The sequence below is a fragment of the Lichenostomus cassidix genome, chromosome 10, assembly GCF_008360975.1.
Source record: "Lichenostomus cassidix isolate B80296 chromosome 10, HeHo_3.0, whole genome shotgun sequence".
NCBI lineage: Eukaryota > Metazoa > Chordata > Aves > Passeriformes > Meliphagidae > Lichenostomus > Lichenostomus cassidix.
The window spans coordinates 8549473-8573510 of record NC_139491.1 but is presented as its reverse complement, the minus strand read 5'-3'; the positions used below and the strand labels follow the sequence as shown (position 1 = coordinate 8573510).

Genomic DNA, 24038 nt, shown 5'->3' with positions numbered 1-24038 from the left:
ATGGACTCCAAATTCATAAGTCTCTTGCTGCTCATTGTGCTTTTAGTGTTTAGTAGTAACTTATATGATGTATGTGCCTCAAGCACTGGCACTGTTATAAATGTCAGGCTTAAATTGCCCCATTGGTTTTTTTTTAGACTCTCAGCTTTCTCCTAACAAAAGGAAATGAAATTTATCTGCCTAGTTGACATGTTAAGATACCCCAGTCAATTAAATCTATGTAAATCAGTAATGTTAGTGTTCCAATGCTTTAGGTAGTGCTGTAACACCACCATATTAAAGGATACTGCTTTATTTGTGAAATAGAATAACATCCAGAAACTATAGATGATGTTAGATTTTAATCTCTCCACTGCGGTTCCTCCAAATGAAAAGTAGGACATCCAAAATCTCAAGGAAAAGTATGAAGCAGGAAGGGCAATATAGAAGGAGAAATAGCTGTGTTTCTCTCCTGCAGTTTGTGGAGATCTAGCTTATGTCCTCTGGGGAATTCAGGCTGTTATTGTGTTGAAACCTGCCTTCTGGGGAATTTCCTTAGTGAGTGTCTATCTGCAACATGAGATTGATGTTTGTGCACATAACTGGAATAAGCAAGGAGCTAATGGACTGTGGTAGACTAGCCTGGCTAGAGGAGCACTTATTCTCATGAGCTAAGGCAGCAGAACCTGTCCCCAGCGCTGTGCCACTGGCTGAGATGCAAAGGAAAATAACCATAGCCCAGGAAGTACATTTGAACTAACATTATTGCTTTTAAATTATATAATTGAAAATATATCTTGCGGCTTGTAAAAAAAGAAGTGGTGGTGTGGGTGTGTTTGCAGTATTCTGAGTACCAAAACTTTAAAGGGTGTTCCTGGCATTCAGAATAGTTCTTTTGTTTTTCCAGCTGGGAAGAGGTGATAAGACTTTTAATGGAGATGTGTTTCTGGGCTGATACCTATTCCTTTTGCCTGTTTGCTTTCACTTGATGAATGGTCTGACACAGAGAGGGCAGTAGGATGTTTCTTTTCTCCTGTGAACTGGAAGCCAAATAGGAAAGCCATTCAGAGGTTTGTGGATTTAGAAATGACACAGAAAGATTGAGATGCCAGAGCTCTAACAGCCTCTGTTTTACACACTTCAAATGAAAAATAATAAAACACAGTACAGAAAAAAATTAAATATTTTTATGGTCCATCCATGGTAAGCTAGAAACTGAGGTCCAGAGCCTTTAGTCTCTATTGTGGCTAAGGGAGATGGGTGCAAGGGATGCTCAGAGTGAAGCTGGAACTAGAGAGTTCAGATCACAGAAAAAGCCCCACCTAGTAACTGGGTATTAGCAGGCTTTAAAAGTCATGTATATGACACATTGCATGGTGCAGACTACAGCTGAACTGTGAATAGAGGCATTTCTTTACAATTCTGGGGCTCTTTGGCTTTGTGCTAATGGAACTCCCAGATTTCTGGGGAAGCTTCAAACAAGACACAGCAAGTGAACTCTGGGCTCTGTTGTGAGATACATTTAGGAAATGCGGAATCATCTTTATCCGGTCTTTACTTGTCATCTCCAAAATGAAGTGGATTGCTCCAAATGGACTTGCTCTTTCACTACTGTAACAAAAGATAAGGCTGGTGACTACTTAGCCCTCTAGTTATTTAACTAAATAAGTCTAGGGTAATAGATGGCAAAAAGGTAAAATTTCTCACCAAGTGGCAATATTTTAGATGAATTCAGGACAGAGGGGAAAAGCAGCCTGTGCTATTCTCTAGAGGAAATTTAGAAGAGAGAACTTAGTGTTCTTTCTTGTAAGACACTGCAAACAAAAGTTAGCTACAACAGGCCATTGATTTATGCAACCAAAATCCTTGCTGCACTGTGCACAGAGCTATTAAGGAGAGAAAATACCAAGTTAGGAACACATGAAAACTCTTTGCAAACTCTTCCTTTCACTCCCACTTTCTGAGCATCAAATAATGGCTGCAGGAACTATTAATATCAAGCATTTTTGGTCTATTTTGCTGTGTTTTAATAATGTGACCAGAATACTTGTCATTTCTGTGATGGAGAAGAGCACTGAAAATTCCCTCCTGTGGTCCCAGCAGAACTTGGAGTCACCCACTCTGTCCTGGCAACCAAGTCCAGTTTCACAGAGATGCTGACAGAGAGGTTGTGTTGCTGCTGACCATAGAAAGGGTGTCAGGGGACTCTGCACCATGAAAACTGGAAGCCCTGTGGAGAATGACATTGTGTGTCTCTCTGTTGGTAAAAGCCAAAATGCAAACCTAAAAAAGACTCTATTCCTAAGCGAGAACCTTCTGCCAAGTACATGAAGCAGAAACATCAGCAGCACCCACAGTTTGTTGGGATCACCACCCAGAGTGGCCAGCACAGTGCACTGGGATGGCACTTGGAGGGACATCCCTCCCCCACATCAAGGGGAATTTGGCTGTGAATTCAGGGCTGCAGCTGGCCCACCTTTGAGCTCTGCTCCCCACCTCAATCCAGACTTTGAGGAGCCATGCTGGGGCTGCCCTGTGCTGCGGCTTTAAGGCACTGCCAGGCAGCAGCAGTTTCTCCAGGCTGGAGCACCAGGCAATGATCCTCAGCTCCACAGGGCTCGCAGCACTCGCTGCTCTCTGCTTAATAACATTTGGCTGCTGCTGAGCCATCAGCCCGGCGAGCTGCAAGCTGCCTCCCAGCAGGGCAGATCCCAGCTGCCAGCATGGCAGCAGCGCCAGCCTCCCCTGCGCCCCGAGCTGCCAAGCCCTGCAAGAAGCAGCGCACGGTGAAGAGGCAAACTGGCATCTACACCTACCAGGAGCCACCCCACAGGTAAGGGACTCCTCTCCCCTCCAGTGTGAGTCTGCTTTATCTAGCACAAGAGTGGGATCTTGTCTTTTCGTTTTCCTTTAGGCAGTGTGTGTCAGAGACTGGAAAAGGTAGCCTGTTTTGAGGAACAGTGTGGTAGCATGGGAATGGGCATGAGGAAAATCCTTCTCTGTGTTTTTAGATGTATTTCACACTTTTTTTAAATTATTTTTTATTTTGCCGAAGTCACATTTCATACTGAAACATAAACACTGTACATAAACTAATGTAACTCAAATGAGTTCAGGGTATAGCATGGTAAGAAGTCTTTTCCTGTGTAATTACAAATTTCCCTTGAATGTCCCCTGTGACTGAAGGGACAGGACTGCACAGCAAAGAATTAGTGGTCTGATGAAGTATGTCCCTCAAATATTCTTCCATGGAATGGTTTAGGTTATGATTTATTTCTCAGTGATTGAAAGACTGCTTTTTCAGCAAAATTGCAGGGAACTTTCCTAACAAGTACATAGCAATACAATTGGGAAACTTCCTGGCTGGTGGCTGTTGCAGCACTTCAGATCCCTTCATGTCATTCAGGGAGAAAGAGTCACCACAGCTTTTCAGACCTAAGCCTCTGCAAGAATGAATATTGCTGCTCTTTCACAAACCAACAGAGAATTGCAAGCATTGTAGCTTAGCAAATGTGGTGACAGCATCAGAAAAGATGATTTAATAATCATCCACAGAAATCTGCATCAAAGCACCTGAATCTTTACAGGGATAAGTAATTCTTGGTATGTGGGGTTCCACATCTTTATGCCCCTCAGCAGGGAATAGGATTAAACAGTGACTACAATTTAATTACCTGCTCTCCCCTTTCTAATAAAAAACAATTTTATCCTTATTAAACACAAAATAAAAGGTGTGATTAATAAATGAATGTTACATGCTCTTGCTGGCAATGTTTAGACAGCACTTTGTTCCAGAAAAATATACAGAGAGTCTTGGTAGCATGATGTACAAGGTGAATGGCTGGAAATGCTTGGAGAGGAAAGACTGGGACTTGTGGTCAGGAGTGGGGATAATTTATGACTGAGCAGCAAGAGACATGTCCTGGAGATGGGGAAATCATCCAAATTGTTAATCCACTTTAAAACAATTAGGCCATGTGAGTTCCCTAGCTCACTGCTCTTACAATGCTCTATCAGGTTGGATCCTATGCAAATCAACACTTTGCTGGGAATCTGAATGGGAATAATCTGTCTTCTTTTTCCTCTCGTGGGGTGTGTGCTGGGCTGCCAGCAACTCGGATGACGATGTTGGTGAAGAGAAGGCTGAGAGCCATGACCCAGAGCAGATCTTTCAGAACATCCAGTACCAGAAGGAGATCATGTCCAACATCCGCTGCCGGCCGTGGCCGATGCGGCAGAAGCTGAGGGCGCTCAGGTAAAGGTGCCTGCTCAGAGCTTTTCAGGCTCACTGGCTGTGACAGTGCTTCCAGCCTCAGGAGCTTTGCAGTGCAAGCTGGAAGGGTTTGTGAACAGGAATGATTAAGAAAAATGCAGTGAGGATGCTCTGGGAAGATCTGAGTGCTGGCTGAAGGCAGCAGGTGGACAAGGCTGGAGGTGAAGCTGTCTCTGGTGCATGTCTGTGGCTCCCTTTGCAGAGTCACAGCAAAAAGGAGAGCAAGAAATCATGCTTTGGCTATTAACTACTAAAAGAGAGCATCAGCTATTCAGTGGTCTAAAGGCTGTTGGTAATGCTCCATAATATGTTTTTAAGTTAAATTGTTTCACTGTGTCCCAAAAAGAACCAGCCTGTCGTTTTAAGGTAATTGTACAGGATGAGAAGAGAAGCTGGTCATATCTTCAGGCTACATGTTGTAAATGCAGTAAATACTGGATGCTTGTAGGTTTAAAAGGTATGGTCAGTATAGTAATAACTATACTATAATAACACGTTTCGCAGTTTAGGACTTCAATTATTATATTAATAATCCCAAATTTACGAGTATAGAACATGTGACTAACTCTTTGGGCTGCCTGTCTAAACTGTGTCAGGTCTTTCATCTCATGATCTGTTTGAGGCTTGAGGGTTTTTTTCCCCTTTTCATCTGGAAATTTTCTCTCAAAACCGTGTACGGTGTTCAGATGTAGCCATGAGGAATCTCTACCAGCAGTAAAGCCCTTGTGTAATCTGGGAAGCAAAGAGAGGTTTTTCTCTCTCAGGCAGAGTCTGTGACTTGCTGCTTTCTTGTTCCTGTTGATCAGATCTTGGTGGTCCCCATCCACCTTCTGCTGGGGTCAAAGACTGTGCATGAGCAGATGAACATGAACCTCTTTGCATCTCATAAGCTGCCCCATACCTGCAGAGGAGGTGTCACTATCTAGGTGAAATTACCAGACTGCAATGGAGATCTTGTTGTTTTACTCATTTGATTTCTACCATTTTAAAAGAAAGTCTTTGAAACAAAAGGACAGAGAAATAAATTAGAGGAACAGAAAACTCTGCCTGCAGTCAAACTCTTGCATGCTGAGCTCTCTCAGACAAAATTCCAAGTGGTTTTAAAGTATCAGTAAAAAGCTCAGCAGTCAAAGAAAAAAGCATTGCCTGGCAAAGGGGTTGATGGTGAGACAGCCCATGGCTGTGTTTCAGAGCATTTGACCACTTTGGCAGCTGCTGTTGTGCACAATAGGAGACCTGAGCAAGGGGATCCATGCAGAGACTGACCCTCCACCCTCTGGCGCAGGCAGGCGAAGGAGATCGTGCTGAAGTATGAAGGGAGGCTCACGAGAACGAGAGGTTACCAGGCTGCTGGGGCAGAGGTATGGCTGCTTTCTCCTAAATCTCCTCAATTTCTTGTTCCTACAAACAGCCATTTGCAGTTCTGATTCAGAGAAGTGTGTGTTTGCTGTACAGTCCTGATACTCCAACTCGGGACTGTAGAAGGAGGAAAAAAGCAGTTAAAAGCTTATTTTTCCTCCTTTTTCCCCCCCCATTGTAATTTTAGTAATTACATTTCTGCAGACTAATTTCATGTGTTGAGGGATGAATGTCCTTCTGTTAATGCAGTATAAGCTTTCTTTTCAGACAACCTACAAATATTGATTCCTGCTAGAGGGGGTGGTGCAAATGGGATAACAACACCACCATGCAGTATTCTCTGAAGAGCTATTTCAACAAACTGGGGCCACAGTTCAATAGCTTAGTATGAAAAATGCGTCTAGCTTTTCGTTTGGAAGACAATCTTACAATAGCTTATGGTAAATACATTATTAAAGCAGGGGTTTTGTTTGTATAATACTCAGAATTTGAATCAAATCTTAGCAAATCTATTTACACCACTGAAAATAGACTCTGGCCTGAGTTTCTGGAAATTTATAATATGCAGGAAATTGTACTTAATAACCAACCAAGAGAAGAGTGCTGTAGTCATCTAAGCAGTCAAGAATATTTTTGTCATCAGAACAAGTAGACTTTTAATTACTAATTTGTCTTAATTCAAAAAGGCAGGGCTGTAGCAATAGAGAGAACACCACGAATTTTATTCATGTGAACAAGTGAAGAGCTGCATATGGATCTGTTGCTCTGTGATGCTGGCCCCCAGGAGCAATGAACACTTTCCAATGCAGAAAGTGCAAGTTTTCCTTGTTCTGCCTTTGCATGTGTGGCAAATGCAGTGGAAGTAAAAATGCTGTTAAAATAAACACTATTTTTTTTGCCTTTGATACAAGTGAACCTAGGACGTTAGCTAGAAATAGAAGTGCAAAATCAGAATGTCAGTAAATCAGAGGCTGGGCTCAGTACTTGTTCATATCATTCTTCCTACACAAAACCAGAAGCTTTCACCTTAGAGTTCACAGTGAACAAAAGTTTGTGTCTAATCTAATTGTCTCTATTGTATTTGCTTGAAGACATTCAGCACAGGGATGTAATTCAGCAGTTAATTAGTACCACTCATTAGTGTAGGGGATCTCTATTCTTTTCTCCTAGCACTAATTAGGGAGTATAGCCTTTACATTAGGGCTAAATTCAGCAGCAGCAACAGAATGAGCTGCCTTTTTTTTGGTGTGGTGTCTTTTTTGTTTGTATTTTTAACTGGAAGAGCTTTGTCTCCACATATTTTTCTTGGAAAACAGAATGGTGACCAAGGAGATAGCTGTAGCAAAGCAAAACAAGCACTACATCATCAAAATTAAGAACTCAGTGGTTGAACATGTGCTGAAAAAAATAATGCAGCTGCTGAGTGTTTATGTATTTACAGAACTGTTTTTTATTTGCAAAATATGTACTGTTTGTGATTGGAAAATCCACTCATGATATTATTTATGAAAATTGAACTTAAAATACATTTTTACTATCTTGACACTGAAAGCAATTTTCTTTTTTCTGTTCAATTATTTTACACCTGTCTGTAGTTGTTGCTTTGTTTGGTTTTTTTCCCAGTTAAAACCAGGATTACTCTGGATTCTAAGAGTATAAATTATCTGTTCAGGTACATAGTAGAGAGGAAAAGAGGTGATAGCTATCAGACTATAATTTTAACAAATTTTACTTCACTGTGGACATACACAACTGTATTCTTACAGAATATAAAGAATTCACATCTGTATTCTTTATAAATCTGTACTGCACTTGGCACAAACTGCTTGAGTCCTTCCCAGCCCTGTGAACTCTGTTCTCAACTGGAAGTAGCAACCCCAGCAACTCCCATGCAGTTCCCAGCACCTACAATTTCTTTGTTTAATTGTAATTAAACGAAGTTTAATTAAAATGCTTCCCATTCATGCAATTAAATACCCATATCACCGTAAATATCAATTAACTTTGGCCAAAGAGATTGATTATATTTTCAGTAATTAAAATGTTGTTTATCCCTCTTTAATTTTAGGATATTAGATTACATGATATAATATTGACACTGTTACTGCCTCAAATATAGGTGGGTTTTTAATATCTAGCTCTATTAAAAATACTCTAGAATGCCTGGAATACAAATTTATTTATTTTCTCTCTTGATACTGTAAAGTTATAGGGTTAACTCAGCAACTCAAAAACTGCACTCACTTTTGCACAGGTGGATTTTATTTGCTGTCCCACATGTTTATGCACACCCCATAACAGTGTGTGCAGGAAGATCCTCTGACCATGCAGAAAAATGGGGATTGAATAAAGACTCTACAAAATATAAGCACAGGATTTCTGCAGGTGTCAGCTATAATACATAGAGCTGAGAACACAGCAGTTGAATTTGCTGCTGTTGAACACAAAAGCTTATTTTTCCTCTAAGAAAATTTCCTCTAAGGCATTATGCTCTTAATAAGACCTTAGTCATCAATGTTTGTGACAATTCTTGTGATAAAAGATAAGACATGAGCAAAATACTCAGCGCTTCATTTTTAATATTTTTTTTTTACATGGAGAGATGTCATATTTCTCATTTCTCTGCTTTTTTCTCAGCTTTGGAGGAAGTTTATTCGCCTTGCATATAATTTTGTGGTGATCTTTATTCCTTGGGAAATGAGAATAAAGAAAATCGAGAGTAAGTATGAATATTTAATGGTATTGAATGGTAAAACACTTGCTAAAATGCTGAGTCTTATGGTTTATTTTTTAATGTACTGAATTAAATAATATTTGGGAGGGAGTTAAATGCAAATTTTCAGCAGTGAATGCTTTATTTGGAAAAGGAAAAACTTTGGGTTTTTTCCTTTTCCTGGTGCCTTAGAAACTGCACAGTCCTCATTGATGGCCTTAGTTGAGGGGGTAATTTTTGTAAAAGTCAATTTTGTCCCATTGCAGTTCTGAAAATGAAATAATTCTCCAGTTTGCAAATGCTGTGCATAAAAGAGGTTTTTCTTTTGGCCTATTATTTAAATAATACTCCATGGATAAATGATAAGAGCTTTTATACACTGTGCAGGTCAGGTAACTGGTTTTTTGTGGTTTAAGGTCATTTTGGGTCTGGAGTTGCCTCTTACTTCATCTTCCTGAGATGGCTGTTTGGAATCAATATTGTCCTTACCATCATGACAGGAGCATTTGTAGTCCTCCCAGAGGTAAGAACACATTGTTAATATTTACAGAGCAATGCTCACTGTTGCACTTTCCCTTCTGAATGGAACAAACACCACACTTAAAGTCATGCATCAGTTTGAAATGTACAATGTAAAATGAATTATTTAAAATAAATTCCCCTATTAAGAGGTTTTCCTCTGCCAAAGGATAACAGATTTTGCTATTAGTGTTAGAGACGGTATTTTATCAACATGGTCCTAATGCTTTTAGAGAATATGTTTTTATCTGATTACTAAAATAGAGAACCCATTCTTAAAAGACGTTGTGGGTGTTGAGTACATTCAAGTCCTGTTAGTGTCATTTACAGGGAGAAAAACAGAGGCTCCCTCTCCAGACTCTGGATTCTTGTCCATTAGAAAGCATTTTCTAGAAGTTTTGAACAGCCACAAGTTTGTTTAGTTCTTGCATGCAAGTAAGGCGATTTGTTAACTTTTTTAAATCATTCATAAACATTATTTTCCCTCACATACCCTGTGCTTTAATAATGTTACCAGCAAACATGGGAATACCTGATTTTATTTCTCACTGTGCAAAGCAAAAGAATAAAAAAGGCAAATAACCCTTAAACAAATAAAAAGTAAACTGGGGGAAAAAAGGTATTCACTTTCATTTCTTAACTTCTAAGGAGAAGTAAATTTAATGCTGAAATATCATCCTCCCCTCTCTAGCCCATCTCCTGAGCCCTTTTCTCTCTCCCACAGCTCCTGGCTGGAGCACCGTTCGGCAGCACAGTCAGCAAGACCATTCCCAAGGAGCACATTGCATCTGCTCAGGACCTGGACACCATCTGGTCACTGGGGGCAAGACTCAAACCACTCATTATTTTACTGTCACTGTTCTGTTTTAATTGTTGGTTATTGCTCTAAGTGACAGGCTCTGGTCTTTGCAGGGCTACCTCCAGTACTCTGTTCTGTTTTATGGCTACTATGGTCGTGACAGGAAGATTGGGAAAGCTGGATACCGACTGCCTCTTGCCTACTTCCTTGTTGGAATGGCTGTGTTTGCTTACAGCTTCATCATTCTCCTGAAAAAGTAAGAATTTACTCCCATGTACTGCTGTTCATAAGCTTGTGTGTTCAGGCATTCATCAATGGTGTTTATCCCACTTCCTCTGTATTTATTCTGTGTAGTTCTGTTAACATGCTCAGCTCTGCTAATATCAGGGAGGAAGACTGAGTTTAACTCTAGATTGTCCTCTATCTTGTTATCACCTTCACCCTCTGTTCCATTTCCCAGCCTATAAAAGGAGGGCAGCACAGATGATGATGTGCTCTGTGTTTGTGCAGTTTAAAGCCCAACACTCGTGGAAGTTCTTTCTGTTCTCCTTTTTTCTGTTATAAATATTGCTATGACAAAAATGCATATTTGAAGTGTAACACTTTGAGCATTATTATTATTCCTGTCTACTGAAATACAAATATAAAAATTCCAGCCTAGGTGTAATATCATTTGCATTGCTTTATTCCATCCCATTGGCTTTCTTTACTGTGGAAGGGCCAGAAGTAGGAGTTACTTAGACAGAGCAAGACTGCCAGTGCTGACCATAAATCCAGAGATGTGCAATGCTTGGAGAAAGGGCAAGGTCACTCTATCCTCTCCTGATTTGCTTTCTCTTCCCTTCTGGATACCTATTTATCTGGCACAGTGCAGTCCAGGGATGTTTTCAGTGCTGCCTGTAATAGCTCTCAGTTTTGAGGTCAAACCTTCCCTTTTCATTTATTTTTATTCTACCTCCTGGTTGGTGCCAAGGGTCAGTGGTATATTTGACACTGATCTACACATCTGCAGTTTCTGGATATGATTATCTCTTCTGACATAGCTCAGTGACTCTTTGCTTAGCTGTGTACAGCTCCCTTTAACATTGTCCTTTCAGATGCCCTTTCTTTCATATGCTATTAATCTTCATTTCATTTCCTGTGCTTTGCAGTATTGCCTTGCCCACCTGAGATGAGTAGGAGGGCTTTTCTTACTCTTTCCCAAGGTCTGTAAAATGGCACTGGGTTTCTGTGTGACAATAACATATGTTTTGAGGGTGAAAACAATACAGCAAACAAACAGATCTTGCACACAATCACTAGTTATGCCAAACTAGGTTTAATTCCTTTAACAGTGATCTTAGTGATGGTATCTTCCAGCTGGAGCCTACCCAGAGACTGTAAAACTGAAGTAGGTGTAAGTCCACAGTTCTACTGAGAATCATTTCCTTTATTTGTCAGTTGTAAAGACTGTAAATATTGAAATGCTCTTCCATGGTGAGTCATTTCTGCACTAGATGTAAAGTGAAGTTCATGAGCTGAACCTCACCCTGTTTTATATTCTTCAGAAAGCTGCTAAGAGTGACGCCAATTTCTGCAAACCTTTGGTAGCTCTAAGTGCACAAACATCTGAAAACCATGAATGAAACCAGTGACTTTCTCCATTACCAACTTCACACACCAGAAGCAGTTCAGTATCTGTTATTTTTTTACAGAATGGCAAAGAACTCAAGAATGAGTTTAGCAAGTGCCTCTGATGAAAACTACACTTTCTGCTGGAGACTGTTCTGTGCTTGGGACTATTTGATAGGAAACCCTGAGGCTGCAGAGAGCAAAGCTGCTGCCATAGTCAACAGCATCAGGGTGAGCAACTGACCTTCGAATTATTTCAAGTTGATTTACTTGTTAATCTGTAAGCCATGTAAGTCTTTCCTCTCATCCCCTTGCACTTCCTATTGGGTTTTGGTATTTATTTACAGATCTATTTGCCTAGGGGAGGGCTGGTATCACATCTGTGTGGTATTGCAGGCACATCATATTTGCTGGCGTTTTGTCCCAGTAAGGCCATTGTATGTGTGACAAGAAGTTAGATAACTAGAAACAAATTTACTTGTGATGAAATTTCATGGAGTGCTGGAATCAAATTTGTGTTAACAATTGATTTGGCAGGAAAATATATAAATTTATAGAATGTATAATTGTTTTTATGCAAAGGAAGTGTTTTATGCCTCAGGGAATCCATGTGGAGAAGCAGAACATCTCATATTTTACAAGATGCTTTTTTATATGGTAATAAGTTTTATATCTCTCTCTTCTGGTTTATACCTTCCCGCACACAATTTATTTTCTTTCTTCTTTATTTTATCAGCTATTAATCAGGCTCCCCAGGGACATGGTCATGGCATCAAGCCTGTCAGAGTTCAATGAGCATCTGGACGATGCTTTTAGTCAAATGGTTTAGTTTTAAGTATTCCTCTGAGCAGCAGGGAGTTGGACTCAATGGTCTTTATGGGTCCCTTCCAATTTGAGATATTCTATTATTCTATGGTTTAATAATTTCATCTCTCCATAACAAATGGAGGGACATTTTACAGGTGTCCCAGTATTAAAAAATCGTAATACACACAGATGGTTTACATTTAGAATTTAAGAGCATATGTGGTTTTATCAAAAGTAATTTCCCAAATTTGGTGTATTCTCATTGTCATTGAACAAAAATTACTTCAAATTGTGCCAAAGATAAATTAATAATCTATGATATTTAGTTATTTCAATGACTGAGGACAACTGCCAGTACTTCATTGTATTAGTGACACCCAGATTTTAAAGGCACATCCTACCTAAAACTCTGGTATGTAACCCTCTGGTTATACCTCCTTGAACATGCATGAGTATCTGCTTAACTGTGTATTTGTTTCTCAGAAATCTCCAGCACTTTTAAAGCTCACATATCAGTATTACAAATCGAAGAGGACAGTGGTATTTATCTGCTTACTCCTCCAGGATGTGATGGGTTTTTATTAGTATACATTAATTTCTGTGAAAGGTATGTGCATTATTTTTGCTGAACATTATTAAAATGGTAATGCTGTGTTTCTTTCAAGGAAGCTATATTGGAAGAGCAGGAAAAGAAGAAAAGCAAAAACCTGTATGTATGTAAGATAAGAGATACTTTTCAAAGCACTGTTTCAATGCAGATATCAGTGCTAATCTGCTTGTCCTGTACTTCTAAACCATGTTAGAAATGACCCTTGGTGTCATAAGGCAACCTGCTGTATTGGTTTTATCTTTCTTTTTTTCCTAGGGCAGTGACTATAAGCCTAAGAATTATTGCAAACATCCTTGTGCTTCTCTCTCTTGCGGGAAGTATTTACATCATCTACTTTGTCGTGGATCGATCCCAGAGGTTAGAGCGCACCAAAAAGGAACTGACTCTTTGGGAAAAAAATGAGGTATACTGTCTTTATTCCACCTCTGTGTTAGCAGCAGGATTACTGTCAGGGTTTTCTGTAGCAACTGTGTGCACTGAGGTGTAAACAGCAAGAGGTGAGCCAGGACAAATGAGGAATGAGTGGGCAGAGAGGTGCTTGCCTGGATCTGCCTTGGTGCTCTTGCTGCCTCAGCTCTGCAGGCAGGTGTGGGTGCAGCTGACAGGGGCAGAGGGACCTGCAGGTGCTCCTCGCAGAGACAGCAGTTCTAGCAGCTCCCTGTTTTGGGAGGACAAAGCTTCATCTCTCCCATCACAAATCTACATTTACACCGAGGATTGAGCTGAGCAAACACTGGCCCAACAGACCAGAAAGGAATCTACTTCAATAACAGTGATTGATTCAGTATCAGGGGATACTGAATGTTCTGTGAATATTTCCATTCAGAGGAATGAGTGAGAGTAGGAAGTGCATAGGTATGGAAAAGCCACTCATCCATTTCAGGGGAAGATGCTCTCATCATATTCCCTGCATGTTAATTTTAATTTCAATTGATAAAGTAGAACTTTACAGCTACAATATCTGGAGTAAAGATTCCTGAGTGTTACTCCAGATCTATAATTTTGGTTCATAACTACTGTTATTGCTAATATCAATAACAACTTTTAAAGCATCTCCTCCAAGAAAAGCAATCACCAAACCATGTGCCTCATCATTATGTCAATCAGCACTCAAGATTCCACAGAATATCTACAACAAAAGCTACAAAAATGCCATGATTCTTTTCCATAGGTAAGCGTGGTTGTGTCACTGATCACAATGATTGCACCCTCTGCTTTTGAACTCGTGGCAGCTCTGGAGATGTATCATCCAAGGACCACTCTTCGCTTCCAGCTTGCCAGGTATGGACAATATGCAGTGTAGAAAATATGTGGGGAGAAAAGGAGGAACAGGAGAGCTGTGTTCTGGTTCATGTTGTAGTACAGCCAAACCAGAAAATGTATGAGAAGTCAGTGGTTACCAGTGCTGGTAATCTGTATTTTATTCTCTTTTCAGGGTTCTTGTCCTATACCTGGGAAACCTCTACAGTTTAATCATTGCTCTCCTGGATAAAGTGGACAGTATGAGTGTAACTGTAAGTTCAACTTGATTTTTTCTGATGTGTAAAGTTAACAGACTTCATAGACAGAATTACATTTATTGTGAAATATATGAAGCTAGATGAAAATTTATTTGAAATTGACTAAAACATTACAGAGTTAAGTTTAGATAGCAATGCTCATTTAAAACTACTTATAGGGATTTTTTAATTAGTCTTTTAGGATAACTGGATCCATTTGATTGCTGATGTAACAAAATAAATAGATTTCTGTGCACTGCTGAACTATTAAAAAAAAAGTCATCACTGTAGGTCAAGTACTTCTACCTACCTAAATCAGCTTTAAATCCTGCCCTTACACGTTCCATCTGACTCTGTCCACTGACAGCTATTTAACAGCTGCCTAAGTGCTGCTTGAAAATATATGAAGAAATGCCCATGTGTGTATGCTGTAGAAAGTACAGACACCTGCACCTATGTACAGTTAAAAAGTAGCTTTTGGGACATTTATTATTTCAGGACTCTGACATTAACAACAATGCAAGTAATTCTACAACCTCCTTGGCAACCAAAACTCTTTCTAAGGATGACAATTTAACTATTCCTAATGTACAAATCAAGAGAAATGGCTTTGTCACATCAGAAGAGCATCGCACCCAAGGCCTGACAGTGTCTGACTCACTGGTTAACCAAACAATTTCCTTTAACACCCAGAACCCACAGGATCAGTGCTGGGAGACATATGTTGGTCAAGTATGTAACTGTTTTATTATGCCATCAACTTATTCCTAATCCACCTTTGACAAAAGATTAAAATTACGTTGTGCTGTGTCCAGTTTTAGAATTTTTCTTTGCATAAATTGCAGAATTTATCTAAGGATGGTGTAGGAAGAGCAAAGGCTATGCTAGGTGATATAGCCACAGATACAAGCTTTGTGTTTTGTTCAGTATCTACATTATGTTTAATGTTGCACAAATGCTCTTTTGCCAGGCTTTGGTCTCTGTCTTCAGCTCTGCACAGGCAGATCTGTACAGATGTGTGATGTGGATCCTCTTTTAACAGGGTATATCCTTCTAACTCATACAGAGAAACAGGACTGTAGCAGATATCAGTAGCAACATGCAGTCTGCAGATTCAGATTGCTGCCTCAAGAGATGGTGATGCAGACCTGAAACAAGAAGGAGATTGTGCTCTTGCTCATTTGTACAGGCTCTCTGAAGCCTCTATTCATTCTGCCTCAATAAAACTCTAGAGGAACAAGTGCCCTTCACTTTTCCAGAGGGAGAGAGGACAAGGAAAAAGCATTTCAAAATACCATCAGTTTGTAGGAATTGGGACAGTTGTATGGCAGTGCCATGTTCCCACAGTTAGGGTGCAGAAAATCTGCAGATTTAATATGACTCTTTTTGCTTCCCTACATGTGAAGGGTACATGATTTGTGGCCTTGTCTCTGAATGACTGTCAGGAGCACTAACACATCCAGAGAGAAATTTTAACCACACAAAGTGCAAAAGGTGTCACTGATCCATTTGAGACTTTGGTCTCTGTAAGTGTCACAGTCAGGTCTAAACCACTAAATTAAGAATGATCTTAGTGTGTTTCTGACCTACTGAGCTTCCTGTTCCAAACTGAGGAATATTAAAATTCTTGCTTGATCACTGGGAGTGAAATATCCCTCCAAGGTTTTTAGCCTGACTTCTATCCCTATATATCCCTTTTGCACAATCTCATAGAAAATAGAGGGTTTTGAATATTTGCTTTTTCACCCAGAATGGCCTAGAGATGTATGGAACTGAATCTTTCCTATTTAATTGTACATCTTTAAAGCTCAATTAAAAATAGGACAACTCCATTCTTTTGTAAGCACTAAACAACTATCTTTTATGTGTTGATGATCCTCTGCCATTGGGTTTTGGCTTTGTCTGAATAATAAGATTTTTTCAGTGTGAAGCACTTTGCAAATATGTATTACAAGAGTCAGCTTAATAAAAGATTTGGTACAATAGAAAAAAACAACCCATTTCAGTTTAGCTAGATAAATTTTTAGAAAATTAAAAAGAAAGTAATTACAAAGAAAGTTTGATGCTGTCATGACCAGAATTTTACTGCTGCAAGCAATAAAAGGCACCCTGGAAGCTTGATTATATTTATTCTCTTTAACAGAACAAAGTCAAGTAAGGGAAAAGTCAAACAGGAAAAGCTTAAAAGGAAATTATTTCTATAGCCAATTCATATTTTATCAGAATACTAAGCTTGAGCCAAAAATACAAGCACAAATGCAAAAAAGCCATATGCAGTCCATTTGCTTTCACAATGACTCAGTATGTGTGAACAATGTGTATTTCAGGAGATGCTAAAGCTTTCAATTATCGACATGATTTTCACAGTCGCAAGCATCCTGCTGATTGATTTTTTCCGTGGACTGTGTGTCCGATACTTGAGTGATTGCTGGTGCTGGGATCTAGAAAGCAAGTTTGTAAGTACAGTCCTTATTTCATCAAAATAAGATGCTGAAAATGGGTAGGCTCCTTCCCTCAGTGCTGAATGTCCTTAAAGTCTTTCCACAGATGAATAATTTCTTGGTAGCACATGTCTATACAGGCACAGCTCAAACTGAGTTTAAATTGGAGGGCACAGGATAAATGGTGAGACTGTTTTTCTCCAGTCTACTCACGTGCCTCTGGTGCAAAAATTTCTGGTTTTCACAAAATGAGATCATAGAGCAGTTCCCACAGTCTAAGGTGGGACAGAGGGCACGTAGTTGTTGCCCACATCCTCTTTTCTGCAGCTGTTACGTCTATACCTAATGTAGATAGTGGTAAAAGAAACAGTAACCAACAGCACAGAGCCCTCTGAGAAAACTACAGTGCAATAAATAATAAATACTTTGTTAGCAAGAAGCTGTTGGCCTGAAAGACTGAAGACTGTTCTTTGTCCTTAAAGATGTGAAGTAAACTGGAGAGGAATTGGTACTACTAATTAGTAGTACTAATTAGTACTACTCTCTGACTGCAGAGTAGGTTTTTCTGTGTTCCCACTGCCTGCCAGAAGTTGGTATTTGATCTGGATGTTTCTTCTATGTACTGTCTGCAAACTGATTCAGCCAAATGCTTCTAATAAATGGTCTGAAAACAAGATTAAGACAAAGGTATTCATTTTACACTGTGTTTCTTGTAGCCAGAATATGGAGAATTCAAAATTGCAGAGAATGTATTGCATTTGGTCTACAACCAAGGAATGATCTGGTATGTAGTCCTTGTGTGGTTTTTCTTGTCCTTTGTTGGCTGATTGCTAACTGCTGATGTAAGTAATCACTGTGTTGAAGCATATTGGAAAACAAGTGATTTTCAAATCTGATGATTTAAATGAAACCTATGTAAGTAGGATATTAGCAGTGGAGGCTTTTATATTAAGAGATCATCTGTTAATAATGAGCAGTTGTTTACATGTTGTGGGGTTTGGGGTACCTTTTAGTATATTCTACTGTTATCAAAATGGCTTCTGGCAACACTGAGCACTGACATGACATGATATTTCTAGGATGGGAGCTTTCTTTTCCCCTTGCTTACCAGCATTCAATGTACTCAAGCTGATTGGACTCATGTACCTGAGGAGCTGGGCTGTGCTGACGTGCAATGTACCACATCAGCAGGTTTTCAGAGCATCTCGGTGAGTCAAAATGAGAACAACAGATAAGGAGTAAGTTAAATGCAGGCAGCGGAAATGTCTTTCATGTATGTGAAGAAAATAACAGGGGATTTTAGCTCTAAAAGCTGACAATCAAATTTTGCACCAATACTGATAGCAAAGGTTGTGGGAAAAATTAGTTACTGAGAAACTGGAGGGTTTGTGAAGCAGGGTAGTTGAAGATGTGCAAGAACTATAAAACATGTCAGGGAATATTCCCAGATGGCTGTTATGGCCTAACAGAAATGCTTTATTTCCCTACAAATCTGATAGAGCACAATAACCTACATGTGTTAACTGTTGCAAGTCCTATTTTTTGATGTTTCTCTCTTTGAAAGCTATGCACTATCTGCTTTTGTCTGTTGCATCACACAACAGATTTCCTCATTTTTCTTCTATCACGATGAATATCTTGCTTGTTTTTTCAAAATGGAAACAATTTAGGGTATCTTTAATTCTTAATAATCAGTTATTTCGAACATATTTTTTGAAGATGAACTGACTTCTGCCACTGTTCATTTTCTCCCGCAACACAACCAGGCAGTAAGGTCAGCTTTTGTCAAAGGGTACAGTAAACAGTTCTCTGGCTGTAGCAGTGGTATCTGGAAAGCAGTACAAATAGAATTTTGATAATTAAGAGTCTGTTTAAACCAGCTCTGTTCAGACTTTCTAATTATCGCAGAATGATTTTGATCTTTCAGACATGTTGATCTTGACCCTGATAGGTAGATACAGACTTGCACCTTTTATGCTGCCTCTGGTTTTGCCTCTGATTAGTATAATCTGAAACATGTTACACCTTCTTGCAGATCCAATAACTTCTACTTGGCCATGTTGCTGTTTATGTTGTTCTTGTGCATGTTACCAACAATTTTTGCTATTGCTCGATACAAGCCATCCTTAAGCTGTGGCCCCTTCAGGTAAGTTATAACAGACTAATGCAAATTTCAAAGATTTTATTCCCCCCTCTTACAATGAACTCATCAAGTTCCATAAGATACAAATTACAGATGTAAATAAATTTTAAAAAGTTGGTAGGACAATGCTTTTTCTGCTGTGAATATTTTACAGTTTAAGGTTTAATAAGGTGAATATGTCAATGTTCTGAGTTGATTTGCTTTATATACAGCTCAGTTACTGTTTACATAATGCAATGTGCCACTGAGCTGCTCCTCAAACATCACTGTCTTGTGGCTCAATTCAAGCACTCTCCAAGCTTGTTTTTTATTCACTGCAACACTGTTTCATAAATACACTCAGGATTTCTTGCAACTTAATTTTACCTTTTTTCCCTCCCACACCTCTTATAGTGGTCAAGAAAAAATATATGATATTGTTTCTGAAACGATTCAAAATGATTTTCCCACGTGGTTCAACACAGTGATTACTTACATCAGCAGTCCTGTGGTTGTCCTCCCTGCACTACTACTGTTATTGTAAGTACTTTGGTTTTCACAGGCAGGTTAAATTGATTGTATTAATACTGGCTTTATCTCTAGACAAACAAATGTAGATATGTCAAAGAGAATTTCTCGTTCTAGGATACCTTTGTTAGAGCAAGTTCACTGTATTGTGTCAAGGCTCACAGTGCTGATGGTTCAAGGAAATTTAAGGGAATTTAGGGGACCTTCTTCCCTCTTAAGAGTTCCTCAGAAATAAATTTTCCATTTCTTCATGGTCATTAGTTCAGTTTATAACAGTGAACAGGGCTCAGTCTGCCATTTAAAGAAGGTACTCAGTTATCCTGATTTCTGACAAGATAAATCAACTATCATAGTCTGCTCCTAAGTGTTAATGTCATATAACTTGCTGTAGACTCTCCAGGAGAAGTCTTTTCTTACTTGGGTTATAACTAATTTTTTACAGTTGGGAAGTAATATTGACTTTGAGCTGTTTGAAATTCACTTTGCTTCTATGAAGTGTATTTTGTTTCGCATGTACCTTTGTACCATTTCTCTCCTCTGTAAACAGCAAACAAAGGCAGTTTGTCCCATCAGTGGCTTTTCAGTCAAATCAGAAAGATCAAAGCAACACATCCTATTTGTAACTTTTTCCTCTAAGGTCCCAGCCACGTAATATTTACAAATTTAAGTATATATCTACTGACTGCCTCAAACTGATGGCTAAGAACATATGTAATTGTTTGTGGTATGAAGCCTAGCTATAAGACTTTGTCTGAAAGCCAGTGCAATCCATTATGTCAGACCATAATCTGCCAGGATCTGATCTCAGCTGTGCCAGGGTAAACAAGGTGTTATTTCAGCCAGCCTACAAAATTGCACTGGTATGGTTGTGCAAACTCAGCTGTAACTCTGGTATCTCTGTTCTGTAACCTTAGACGGGGAAAAAAAGACAAAACAGTATCTGTCAAAATGATTTGTCCAGAATTAAAAAACAAAACAAACAAAACAACTAGAAATGCACCCTGGGTTACACACACAATGCAAAGACCTGCAAAACACACAGGTCAAATTAGAACAGTTGTTAAATGTGGTTTCAGTGTAATTTCTTTCTTTCATGTGTGTTTGCTTGAAAGAAGGTTGTAATCCACTGTTACAATATAAGGAAATATTACAGAACAGCAGCTGGACTTGTACATCATTTTGACCTACAAACCCTCAAAGAGAAACTGTCAAGAATGACTGAAGTGATTAATATCACCCCTTTCACTTCTAGCATGCTAATCTACTACCTACAAAGTATTGCAAGATCATTAAAATTCACCAACAATCAACTGAGAATGAAGATACAAACAGTAAGTATGGTGCAAAGCACTTTTACATGTAGTTTGGTGGGTTTCAGTACAGTAAGAGCCTAATTAAATCTCTAAAGTCACCTCCAGTGTTTCACAATGTAAAACAATTCCTGTATTTTTCATCTTTACACAGCAGGGGATTTACTCTCTAATCCATAACAATTCACTGCTTCTCATTCTTCTGACTGTATTCTAGGAAAGAACTGAAGATAAGAAAAAGGTGGTTCAGATGGCAGTAGGTAAGCTGGTGACCTTTAGAAATGCCACTATTAATAAAGCATTTGGATGTAAACCCATCTTGATTTCTCACACATACAGGGGAGCACAACTACAGTTTTAAAACTGCATTTCCTGTAGAATCCTCCTTTTAGATGGTTTCTGGGTTCAGTTTGGCTTAATCTTAGCAACACTGAAAGACATGATGCATAGTTTAAACCTGAATTCACCTGAAATCTTTGGACTGGGTATACTCCTGTTTCTGTGGTCAACAGGGTGTGACCTGGGAGGCATCTCTGGTGATTCAAATAATCTCAGACTTTGCATGCAATCCAGAGGTTGGTAGGCAGAAGAAAAATTGGCTTGTAATTTTGTAATCCTACAATGCAACATCCAGTGTTTTTTCTGTGTCCCCAATACTCTGTTTGCAATGTAATGACGTATGAAGATCCACCCCTTTATCACCAAGTCTCCCAGTGTGACACCAGTTGTTTGGTTTTTTTATAAACACAGGGGATTCTGTTGGCCTTGGATCCCTGACTGAAGGGGGAACTGGAGCCACTGCATTTACGCAGCAATTTCTAAATTTAGAGATCTGGATAGTTCCTGTAATAATTTCTGTTTTCTAGCCAGAATCCAAAATCTGGATGCTAATGACAAAAGACCAGAGCAAGAAACCAACATTATCAGCCAGGAGTCTTCTGTCCGGTCCTCAACACCCCGAAAGAATGGCAGTGTCTTGAACTTTGAATCTCCAGTGAGCAAAGGCACCAGAATACAAACCATTTCCCAGTCTGTGCCTCAAACTGTGCCATCAGCTGATGTTGCCAGACCTGCCAACGCAACGCCCAACACTTCGACCTCTTTAACACCAGCTCCCTCTGTGTCAAGTGTACAGAAACCAAGAAACGATCATATCACAAACAGGTAAGACTGCTTTGGTTTTGAAATGGCATTTATTCCAGCAGTTCCATGCCATACCTGTGTTTATTTTACAAAACAGCCGTGTATTCAGACTGACTGGAGCTGTAAGACAGCAGAAGAATTTTTTTAAAGCAGAGTCATTCACGGGTACTATTGATATTGCTGGTGACACCATCTCCCTAACTCTCCCTTAACTGAGATGGGATTATAAATGTTTTGAAATTATGTAGCTGATGAAGTTTACACACAGCTCAAGCAAAGGTAAATACCAGACTTGCCCTCAGGCACATAACTAAAATAGTTTGTGTAGCATACCATTTCTACGAACAAAACAAACACGGAGTGAAGGAACTCTGTGCAGAATGTCTGTGTGGGTTTGGTTGTAAGACAACCAGTCTTGGCTATCAGTAGATGGATGCTTTAAGGTAGCTATTGGGATTTTTTCCAAGTGGATGAAGAACAATTCTCATAATAATAAGAAAACAGAAAGGAAATACAACTTGAGAGGACAATAGCATTACCTTTTCCTAGAGAAGACCAAATATATCTCCTAATTTCTATGGTATGTTTCTCAAAATGGTTCTAAAACTTTGGAACAGTGGAGATACAATGATCTCCACTCTTTCAATATCGTGTTTGACTCCTGGAGCTGTGATTTTTTTAATATGTTTCAATTCCATTAATTGTTACATTTGATATCAGTATTTCCTCTCTTTTCCTTCCCTCCTGAAGATATCCAAGTGTTGTTCATAGGAGCGCAAGTGAGCTCTGCAAAACAAAGCCCTACACACCAGTGACTTACAAAAAGCACACTGAAGATGTTCATTCTGACCCTCTCTTCAGAAAAGCCATTCGGCAGGTAAATTCAGATGCCCTTGGGGCAGGGGCTCCTGTTTTTTTGGGATGCAGACCATATGCCACCAGGTATTTTCTGGTCAATGAAAATGAGTCCCGCAAAAAATCGCTCCGTTCTACCTCCCGACTCCAAAGGCATTTCAGAAAGGAGGAATCAGGAGACATTATTGAGTTGTATCCACGCCACATCAGAAGATATGTGGTTCGAACACCACACCAGATGTATTCCCCTCATCCCAGTGAAGATGAGGAGGATGAAGAAGAACTTGAGAGAGAATTCATGAGCAGATCCCACCGCCCTCGTTCACTGTCTGACCTTCGCCCAGCACCACGGTTTTACATTGGGGAACGTGCTGATGGCCACATTCTGATGAGCAAAGATCTAGCCAGAGTGCATTACAAATCCTGGGATGATGGTTTTGAGCTGGACCTGGACAGGCCTCCATATGCTTACAAGAAAGTGCACCTGAACTATCCTGAGCCACGTGTGAAACCAAAATCAAAGCAAAAGCTGGAGCAATCTCTAACAGAGTCTGATTCCATTTCCATTGAATCCAGCAGTGATCCGCAGAACAGCAGCAATGACCAGTACATCCAGGTCATACACAGCAAGGACAAGTATCCAAAAGCTGGGACAAAATTCACCAAAAAGAAATCAAAAAACAGTGTTGATCTAGTTATGTCTGAGCCTAGTGAACTGGTGTGCTCAAATGTCTGAGAAAGTGCTCCAAACTCATTGTGTTTTGGGCAGGTGTATGTATGTGCAGTTGTACTTTACTTGCTGTTTGAGGTCTGTCAGAGTAACTGCGATGTAGTTTTTGCAACAATTGTGTATGCAGCCACTCGAGGTGGGAAAAGCCTTGTGTTTTACTGTTCATTGTACCTTGCTTTAAATCACAACTGATATGTCACATATTTTAGAAAATAAGGTTATTCCAATGTATTCCTTACTGCTATGCTGTCAAAACCCAAACTCTCTGCCTACTGGAAAATCAAAAGCCACGTACTTAGGGTACTTCAATTAAAGCAGGATAAAAATACATGAGAAGAGGCTCTTTTTATCTGGCACAGCCGCAGCTGAAGATGCTTCCTGAATAAGTTCAGGGGGGAATCAGCTTCCTGCAAACGGAGCTGCTGCTCAGAGTAGGAGATCTTGATGTGCCTTGTTAGAATATGCTATGACTCAAACAAATCAGGTGAAAAGGTTAATTAGAGAGGATAGTGAGTTTCTTTAGAATGTACAGCAGAGGCAATGGAGTTATTTGACTGTAACAACATCAGTCTAGTTTCAGCCTAGTCAGACTTCTAGATTATATCCCAGATCCTCTACTCATTTTCTGGTGCGCCTCAGACAAGCCTGGTGAGCTTCTCAGTGGAAAACCATGGATCCATGGCCTTTGAAAGAGTCGCTTCCCTACTCGTGATTTCGTAATTCTCCCCCGTTTCTCACAC

The 24038-nt window shown here is 39.5% G+C and overlaps 1 protein-coding gene across 1 annotated transcript; it reads left to right on the top strand.

Annotated features, from left to right (window-relative positions):
• The first annotated feature begins 686 nt into the window (after nucleotides 1–686).
• On the top strand, nucleotides 687–23626 carry TMC3 (transmembrane channel like 3). Its single transcript, XM_085070488.1, has 22 exons — nucleotides 687–2812; nucleotides 4091–4234; nucleotides 5538–5613; nucleotides 8249–8330; nucleotides 8741–8847; nucleotides 9568–9666; nucleotides 9756–9898; nucleotides 11337–11484; nucleotides 12726–12769; nucleotides 12926–13073; nucleotides 13842–13951; nucleotides 14106–14184; nucleotides 14668–14901; nucleotides 16497–16625; nucleotides 17327–17394; nucleotides 17690–17818; nucleotides 18646–18756; nucleotides 19147–19272; nucleotides 20513–20591; nucleotides 20788–20830; nucleotides 21437–21734; nucleotides 22464–23626. Exons 1-22 carry the CDS (start codon nucleotides 2703–2705, stop codon nucleotides 23302–23304), a joined length of 3348 nt encoding a protein of 1115 aa, XP_084926614.1. The 5' UTR covers nucleotides 687–2702; the 3' UTR covers nucleotides 23305–23626.
• Nucleotides 23627–24038: the final 412 nt, after the last annotated feature.